The 10,256-nt window shown below is 39.1% G+C and overlaps 1 protein-coding gene across 1 annotated transcript in view; it reads right to left on the reverse strand.

The window, feature by feature from the left end:
• KCNH8 (potassium voltage-gated channel subfamily H member 8) overlaps nt 1–10,017 on the reverse strand; it is a 234,917-nt gene extending 224,900 nt beyond the window's left edge. The window contains exon 1 of the mRNA XM_016198776.2: nt 9,942–10,017. Within this exon, the coding sequence (XP_016054262.2) occupies nt 9,942–10,017 (76 nt within the window). The remainder of the gene's footprint in view (nt 1–9,941) is intronic.
• Nucleotides 10,018–10,256: the final 239 nt, after the last annotated feature.

The following is a 10,256-nucleotide window of genomic DNA, read 5'->3' on the forward strand; positions in this document are numbered from 1 at the left end:
TTTACTTTCCATATTATCTTCTGACTGATGACAGCAGTAAAAAAAGAAACCATGTACCATCATGCCAAATATTTTTCTGTATCTAACATCACATATCATGTAGTGTAACTAATGTAACTAATTTCTCATATATAAATATTTGTTAATTTTGACCACTACAGCCTCTGTGGTGATTGATAGAACATTACCATTTTTAACACAAATATTAATTACATGTAATCACAACCCAGTCCAAGCACATTTCTGCTTTACACATTTTTTAAATTTAACAAACTTGTCTTTACCATGATATTGCATCCTACCAAAATTTGTTTGTCTTGTCACCATGAACTGACTTTATCTTTACATGATCTTTTTACTGAATTTACAATAACATTTACAACAATATATGATTTACTTTCTATAGAATAAAATTTGAAAAGCTTTACTTATATTCATGAATTAGATACAAAAACTCAAACATATCATGTTAAGAGAGAGTGGCAGGCTGATTTTCAGATGACTGAATGTAAGCTAACTAAAAGTGTACCAAATAAAATAGTATATAAAAGGTCCAGTCCTGAGACATTCATTCTTTCCCATCATTCGTGGAATCATAGTGGATACATTTATTTAGGTGTTAAAGTCAAAAGTATGAGCAATTTTATCTTCTACATTATTTTCTCCATGGAAGGAACAGCCAAAACACCACACTCAAGGACAAACGTGCCCCTTGTCCAACTGGGTATGTGACTTGTCAGTAACATCTGAACTTCCTGTGTGGGGCCTTCTTTTTAGAAAATCAAATAAAGCATGAAAAGACTGAGTGCTCTGGTCTCAGTTCCCTCTAGTTCAATAACTAGAATAACAAACTTGGTTGGACTGACAAATACAAGAGGAAGTCTGTCCAAAAGATGTAATAGAACAAAAGAAAACATGAAGAAAAAAATGTTTAGTAGATTTGAGAGCTGGAGAGATAGGTCCCCTTATTCTTTCTGTATGCTCAATGTAGAGAAAAGGTAAATGATTTCTGTTAAAAGATGTCAAGAGCACCCGACACTGGAGAATATATTTCTTCCAATAAAAGCATACTCAAAATAGAAGAATTTCCTCTGTAAGATACTACAGGGAAGATAAGTGGTGATGGGAAAATAAAATTACATTAAATTAATTTAAAAAAATGATGTCACTATAATAATAGGTATGAGAATTTGAATATCTTCTATGGAAGGATTAGCCTGACAATAAAAAAATAAAAAAATCACAAGGAAATTCTAAAGTCAGCAAATTAAAGCACCAAAATCTCAAAGAAAATGGATTTCTTTAATTCTAAACAACAACAAACAAACAAACCAAAAAAGACAGTAGATTTTCTTTAGAAGAGCAAAACTGCTTTGCACAATGAATGAATTTAGTAGTTCTAAATATGTCTTAAATGCCGATTTAAAAACACTCTTTAAATAACAAGTACTTAAAACATAATATATCAGAAGAAAAAAAGCCTATAACCTGAAATGGCTAAAAACTTAAAAGCAGAAATCCATTTTTGCAAGAGGTAAAAACTAGAAATGATAGCACAGATTGTCCCAGTCTGTTTATACTTACTATAAAAAACACCACATTTTAGAGGGAGTGTGATATAGTAGAAAAGTCACAGGCTATGGTAGGCTAATTATGTGGAAAAATTCTGAGCTTGAGTCCTGTCATCTGTAACCAAAAGGGGGGTTCCACTCTCCTTGCAGGGTTGTTGGATTGTGGTAGGAACAGATAAAACACCAGCGGGGTACAGAACCTATAAATAGACATGCCCCTAATGGTAATCCCTATTATCATTAAAGTTTTATTAAAGAAATTAGTGCTTGAAACACGTGCAAATGAAAGGCTGGAAGCCAGTCTTAGAATTATGGTTCAAAACTAAATCTAATCACACATTACTGAATAAGCTACCGCTGAAGGGAAATAAAAAGACAACTAATACACAGCCCTGGCCTTAAAGGAATTTAAAAGCCTTTCACTCAAAGAAACATTCATTGAGCAAAGACTGTGTCCCAATCATAAGTCTAAGCTAAGGGGATACAAAATGAATGAAGATGCAGTCAGGGCTTCAAGAGTTGGTAGCTGAGTGTTGAAATAGGAAAGCATATAAGTAGGGCCCATGTAAGAGCTGACAAGAGGTAACGTGGAAGCATAGAGGAAATGTCGCCTAACTCTACCTGGAGCTTCACGGAAAGAGTTCAAATACAAGTAACCTTCAGGATGGGTTTTGAAGACAATATAGGATCTTGTTCCTCAAATGACATGCCGAAGCCCAGAGGTATGAATGAGCAGGGGGTGCGTGTGTTTGCAGCCCAGCAGGCAGTGGTTGAAAAAGATTTTGCAGAATCATCTTGGAGTCGATGACCCTAAGGACTTTGGACATTCTCAAGAGATCGCAGGGAGCCAATGGACAGCTTCAAGTAGGAGGCTTGCATGATTAAATAGTCATACTGTCTTTTAACAGAAATCACTCTGGGGACAATGTAGCCTGAAGGGGTTTCCGGGTGAGCAGAATCAGGGCCTAAGACCACAGGGGTCTAATTAGAATGAGGTTATGTTTGTGTAGATAAGAAACAGAAGATCTAAACTAAAGCAGAGGTGATGGGGGAGATGAGGAGCAAAATCAGGGCATTTATAATGCAAAATTTCAAAGACTTGATAACCACTTAGATATGTGGGCAGCCAGGGCCCACTCAGATTTTGAGCTTGGAGAAATATGTGGGTGGTGATGCCAATAATGGGGCGAGAAAGCATGAGAAGACAGATAGGTTTCATAGGCTAGAAGAGGTTATCAGTTCATCCGGGAATGTGCATTTTGGAGAGTTTAAGGGAGATAGATAGTTGCATTAACAGCTACAAAGGAAAGCAAAATAGATCTTCCAGGGAGTTTATAACCCAAGAAATATATTTGACTCTAAATGACTGAAAAAGTGCTCTTTAATTGCTCCTGTTGCTAAATATATCATAGGAAAAGTTGAAGTCTCCTCTTTTTTGTTTGAAGGCTCCGCTAAACCAAAAATAGATTAAAAAACTTGTCGTTAGACTGTGTCAGCAAACACATTGCCGAGGTGAACCCCACTATTTCTGCAGCAGCTGCAACTCCGTACCTTTTACTGCTGGCACTTCTCCAATCGACTTCACTGGGACTGAATTCTAGCACACTCTCATTTCTTTTTCCTCTCCACAGGCATAATTCTATAGTACAACACAGGGGTGGAGGAGAAGAGACTCAGCTATGCGGTCAGGAATCAATCTTTCCCTTTCCTAAGACAAAGTTAGCTTCCTGGCCAAAGAGGGCACTTGGAAGTAAATGAAAACATCAGCTCCACTGCATTCTATGGGACCCCTGTCCAAGTGTAAACACACTGTTAGAAGCATCGTAGGTTTCAAGGTTCTCCTGCATGATGCATCAGCCTGCGGACTACGGGGGGGTTGAGAGTTTTTAGACCAGGCTTAGATGGCACCATACTGCTCTTAGCAAGACCTGGGTCCATACCTCCCAATGCCTCATTAGGACGCAGCACTCTGGCTCTGAAGACATTCCACGTCTGGCCCAATATGCTTTCTACTGTCCTCTTGCCTTGAACTTGCCCCCTTCACATCCTCTAAGATGCTTGCTCTCCTCCCTGAAGCCCTTCACCTTTTCAGCCTCAGTGAGAAGTGGTACACAAATTGGCAAAGTAAACAGGACACAGTGTTTGTGCTTATGATTGATGAGCAGTCATTGATTATGTGAAGCCCTCTCAGGTCATTTCCTCACAGACATTATTCGCGTCTCATCCAAATGTGCACAGCCCTTTGCCTACACCTCCTGACACTCATCCCTTTCCATCCTATATTACGGTAATTTGTGCACACATTTATTGTCCTCTTTGATTTATCCCAAAGATCCTAGCATAATGGCTTTGCATATAGTTGGTGTTGATTAAATATTGTTGAAGAAGTGAGTAATCGATGGACTGACTGATTGAATGAATACAGTAAAGATTGCTTCAGAAAAGCTGTGCCCTCTCAGAAGTACATTAGGTCTAGGATATCCCAGAAACTGGTAACTCAGGACTTTTCATATGTTTCTATGCCAGAAGGGGGCTCATGCCATGGCGTTTGGTCTACAAGTGATGCCAAATGTTAGAGCCTAAAAAGAAAATATTGTGAGCATAATTTCCATTCTTAACACACTAGCTATCCATTTCCTTCTATATAATGATGTCAAAACAAAATTATCTAATATTTTTAGAGGCAATATAATAAAATGTTTCTTATTACTTGTATATCTCACTCGTCAAAAGAAATGCATTTCTGATAAACATATAAATCCAATTTTTGTTAAATCAAAATCAAATACTTTGTTTATTTTGGGGAAGTTACGAGAATCCCAGTGATTAGTCTTTTGCAGGGTAGAGTTCATCTACAAAGGCCAAAGAATGCAAATAAATAATTCCCTCTTCTGTCTCCTCCCTCTTCCTCTCCTTTTCTTCCTTTCCATTTTTTAATAAACCTGGAATTAAGTTTAAATTAAAAAAACAGTACTTGGTCTAACACAGACAACCTCAATGCACCAGTGCCTAGTGGAGAGTTTCTTAAATCTGAAACACGGTTAGAGGCATGAGAGAGATGGAAAACATATTGTTTCAAAACAGTCCGCATAGTTGGCCCAGAAATGACCTGTTTAATGAAGTTAAGGTGGAAATAGCCCAGTCACCTTAGAATGCATGGACCTGACTTGGTATCATTCTTAGCAGATGCCACATTCTTGGACTGGTTCCCCATCCAGGGCAGACTAAGATACCTGTCCATGAGCTAACAGACCCCATGTAACCTTCCTTATCTGGAAAGAGGGAGAAGCACCTTGTCAGGAGACAGGGAGCAATGTTCGGAAAATATACCTACATCTCCCACATTACTTTCAGATCAGAGAATGAAGAATCTGACAGCACAACTGGCTGAACATGTCTTAGGTTATGTTTACTCATCTGTCATCGCCCACTGTGGAGGAAAACCCTCCCTCCAGGGAGTTGGGTCTTACATTCACAAGGGTTTCAGACATAACTCAGCAGAGTTGGGCATGCAGAATTACAGAGTGTGCTCAATCTACCTGCCCCATGAAGAACAAATATAAGTAAGAACATGACACCTTATATGACAGTGCAACAATGCAACGGCAACCGTAGTAGATAGAATTCTAAGACAGCTCCCAACATTCCCAACTCCTGTATACAAACCTGTCTAATCCTTTTTCTTCGTGTGTGGACCAGACATATGATTTTAGAAGGGATTTTACAGATGAAATTAAGGTCCTTAAGCAGTTGACTTGGAATTAATCAAAAGAGGGATTGTCCTGGCTGGGCCTGACTTAGGTGAGCTCTTAAAAGAAAGACACCCCTGCTGGTCTTTAAGACCTAAGTTGTTGTGTTGTGAGAGGGCCTATAAGAGGCCACATGGCAAGAACCTGAGGGCAGCTTCTTGTCACTGTAAAGTCCCTGGCTGACAGCTAGCAAGAAAAAAGGGACCTCAATTATAAAATCACAAGGAACTAAATTCTGCCAACAACCACGTGGTCTTGGAAGACAGCCTCTAGCCTCAGTGGAGACCACAGCCACAGGTGACAACTTGTTTGCCATCTTGTGAGACCCTGAGCACAGGACTAGCTAATCCCTGCCTGGATGCCTGGCCTACAGAGAATGTGAGATAACAAGCCACTAATTCTGTGAGAATTTACTACACAGAGATAGAAACCCAACACAGGAACTAGCTCCCTAAACATAAAGAATGGCAATAAAAGAGACTATAATGGCATGTAAAGAATAAAAATAGAGTCTTTATTATCTTCCATTTGTGGGAAGATATCCATGAAGTGCTAGATATTTCCTTGGATGTTTTTATGTAATAGCCTTTTATAGACAGACCCATAATAATGGAGCATATCTTTTCTTATTGGCTAAATGCCATTGATGTTCTTCTCCAGATTGCAATTCAGCAAAGACTCCAGAAGATCTCCAGTCTCACCTTATCGCTCCCTCTTCTGCTAACATTGGGTACATTACCCTTCTCTCTATGCCTCTAATGTTAAGAGATTTATGTAACTGGATGAAAGCATACAGAGGCCAGAGAAAAATCATTGTGAATTGCCCCTGTAAAGGAAGTATTTTGAGTTGAACAAATATCCTTGGACCATTTGAACAGCCTATACAGGAATATATAAGATATATGCAAACATGAATGTGTTTCTGAAGCACTGCTATCAAATGCTTTGACTGAAATCCCCTTGATAGAGTCCCCTGTACTACACACTTCCTTTAAAGCTTAAATCTTGCCTCATTAACCCCAAAGGAGAAGTATTCTGGCCAAATTTTGATATGACTAGAAAATGTAGGCTAATGTACCATTATGTTTGAAAATGGATACTTCCCTCTGAAAGTTTTATATTCTCAAAGATGTGTTTTTCTCAAGTGGTACTCTGTGGCAAATATTTGTACTGAAAACTATTTTTATAAAATAGGTACTTGTGTTCTCTTATTATACTTTCCCTTTGTCCAGATTAATATTCCTGTACTTAAAGGAAAAGTCTACTAAGAAAATATATATTTTAAATACATTAAACTTGTTTTTTAAAAAGGAACTAGGGAGGAGTGAACTATATGCAGGTCATAATGTTAAGATTGTGTGTGTATGTGTTTTAAAGTACTTCAAATGAAGGTGTGGCTAAACGTAATGAGTCAAATAAATTCTTTAGGCTTACTTTTTTCACCTAAATAGGGTATACATATTCAATATTTCCAAGGCTCTTAGTTTTTCTAAGTCTTATCTGTACTTCAATTAAACTCAAACCAGGAGAATATATTTTAAGAGTAAATATATTTTAGGGTAGCTTTATATAAAAAGATTCATATTTTCTAGTAGGTTTTAAAAAATTATATTGTATATGAGAAAAATAGTTTTAATTAATGGTCCACAGTTGTCTTTCAATCCTGACAAAGAGTTCACTTTTTAAATATTAAAAGGAAAAAAAACCCAGCCTATAATGGAAAACAATAAAATGTCACTAGGTGACAAAGTATATTATTAACTTGTTTTATGTTGTCCTGTGATTATACCCCAATTGATATATTAGTAAGGTGATGTTATAGGCTTTTATCATCATATACTTGTATTTTTCCTGAGATAAATTTTTGATGCTGTTTTGTTTTATTATTTTCTTTTATAATATTAAGTCAATAAGGCTAATAATAATATTACATCATGATTAAGTTAGCAAAGTGATTTTTCAGATTTATTGTTTGCTGTCTTATTTTTTATCAGAATTGTCCAAAATAAAATAAAATAAGAAACTAATATGACTATAAAATGTACCTAACAAATAATGCAGAAAATGTGTCCTAAGTAAACACATTGCATTTTTAGTATAATAACACTATCCACTCTCCAGTATAGTTTTTATTTGAGGGGGGGGGGGTAACAACTTTGCAAATTAAAACTTGCAAACAGTTTCACCTTGCACAAAAAAATAAATGACCGCTATAAAAAAATCAAGAGAAAGAAGGATAATCCTAGGAAAAGAGTTTCCAGGATAGTAATTATACTTAATAAAAATTGCGTCAACACAGGAGAGATAGCATAATAAGTTAAACTAAGTATTTAGCAGGGGAAATGATATGCCCATGATTCTAGATACAGCAAAATTTGTGGATCGAAATTTGCTTATTTTTTCAGGTTTCAGATTATTCAAGTCATCCTGCAATTCAAACAAAAAGCAAATGAGAAAATACAGTCCTCTTTCATCGAGCGGAGTTCGTTGGGATGAGGGATATCCAGTAAATGTTGTGAACAAAACACCTGTGTTACTCATCGCTTTGAAATTTGCTCCACTGATTTTCAGACTGATATTATAAGAAGTGGTTCCCTCCAGGAATTCCCTAGACCCTGTGGGTCACAGACCAAACGTGCTCTCCAACAATTTTAGTTGTGTTTTTTGTTTGTTTGTTTGTTCTAAATGCTGACATATGATGATGGTCTTCCAAAATAAGGATTTAAAATTTCTAACCTTCTATTTTATTAACATTAATGTGTGGTTAAGATAGAAAAAGAGCTACTCGCTAGTACACCCATCTCTCTACATGCCCCCTGCCTCTCAAATGTTATAGTGACAGAGGCATCGTCACACTGATGATCCAAAGCCCTTCATTAACAATTAATATCTAAGAATGACCCTGCAGTAATTCCCAGGGCTAGGCCGGGGTGATTCACTGCACATGGCACTCCATTCAACTTTAAATGACGAGATAAGCAACTACCCCTTACCAATGATTTCATTTTCAACAGACGCATTGTGATCAACGTCAGAAGGCTGTGTGTGTGTGTGTGTGTTAAACTTGCAACTTTAAGATCAAACATCCACATAAAACTGATCAGTTCCTAAGGTAATAAGTAGTGTGACCCACAATCATGCATGATTGAGGACTGCAGCGGTTAATTTGCGTGGTGGCTGGGTGGTGGGCGTAATGGCAGGGACTTGAAGTTTTCTTACAATATTTTCTCTTATCATTCTCTAAGGAAGACGGATATATAATGGCATCACACCTCTCTTATGCTGTCTGACACATCTAGAATATAAAGGATGGAGAGAATGGCTTACCGCTAAAGGTAGCATTGGAAAAATATCCACCCCAACGATCAGTAGCCTGGATGTCAAAAATAAAAAGTCATTTCTCCCTCATGTAAACTTTCCCAACTCTTCCTAAAGCGCAGAAGTCCCCAGAGGACTTACTTGCCAGCATCGTCAGTGTGTATCTAGACTACTGGAGTGGAAACAGAATCCGACGAGCTCTCCATAACAGCTCCAAGAAACATGCCATCGTAGTGGAAAACAATGATACCTGAACCACTGAAAAAAGCCTTTAGAATAAATGAGTGTCTATGAGTCTGGTGTAATAGTAAGAAAAGGGAAAGGCGGCACACAGAAGCAACATAAGCTGGGAGGAAAGTGTGAATGGATATTCATAGTGAGACGGGCGGAGAACAGTTGTTAGGGGAGTGAGTGCAGACTTCTAATGAGAGGGAGAAAGCCTACTGGAAAGACCAACTGGCTCCCGCAGGGAGCTGCACAAAGCCTGGGAAGGAGCGCGGACCTGACCGTGGTCCTGAAATAGACAGCTTGCTCCGAGCTTCTATTTTTTTTTCTTTTCTTTTTTCTTTAAACTGTAGCTTAAACAAGCTGAACGTCCAATAATAGTTGCCCTCAAAAAACGTCAAAACTTTCTTTTATGATTAGATCAGCCTTCCGGATGCCCTGCTCCTCCTTCCCCACCCATCTCTCCTCGAGGGTTAGGATAATTTCAGGATTGAAAGGTACACTATTCTAGTTCAGAAGCAGAAATCAAGACTCTGCAAAGCTCACAAGGCTTAGGATTTTACAGACAGCGTACGCTTGGCAATTCCTGATTCTAGTTTGCGTTTCTTAAGCTCAGGTGGGAAATCATGCCGATCTGAAAGACCTCACAGAAGGAAGCTCCATGGAAGAACAGTCCAAACTCTCCCTGCCCTCTAGGAAGACCTGAAATTGTAGCACACGGTGCCATATTCACCAATACGGACAATTCCCACTCTCGCCTCGTAAACTTAATAAAAACCAGTTCCTTAAAGAGGTGCCCAAATACAGGTCCCACGCGAACGCGGGATCAGCCTGCAGGCTCTTTGGAACCCAAGAAGTCAAGGGGGCCAACTACACCGAAGTGTTAATGCTGCGCCAAATCAAGGGAGGGAAAAGGTTTCTCCGCACAAAAGACACCTTAGCAGGGAACAGAAGGAAATTCACTCCGCTGGTGCCAAAAAAAAAAAAAAAAAAAAAAAAGGTGGAAGCAAAAGTAATTTATACAAGAAAAATCATTCTCAAAAAAATACCATGCAACTCGTCCAAGTGCAAGACTTACGTGTTCCGTCAAACCGGGTGGCGATGGTGTCCAGGAAGGTGTTCTGGGGCGCCAGTAATCCTTTCATAACCGGCATCTTTCCAGCGTGGTGTGAGATTCTCCATCAAAGTTTGTCCAGAAGGATGGTTTGAGAGGAAAGTGCCAAGAAGGGAGAAGGGGAGCGAGGCGATGGCCGGGAGGGGGCCTGGCGGGCGGCGGGGCCGAGCGAGGGAAGGGGGGCGGCAGGAGAGGGGGAGCGAGTTGCAGCCGCCGCCGCGCAGACAGGCGCAGCCCGAGCGCGCTCTCGGAGCCCGCCCCGCACCTCCGGGCTCCGCC

This window comes from Miniopterus natalensis, chromosome 15 (assembly GCF_054644295.1).
Source record: "Miniopterus natalensis isolate mMinNat1 chromosome 15, mMinNat1.hap1, whole genome shotgun sequence".
Taxonomy (NCBI): domain Eukaryota; kingdom Metazoa; phylum Chordata; class Mammalia; order Chiroptera; family Miniopteridae; genus Miniopterus; species Miniopterus natalensis.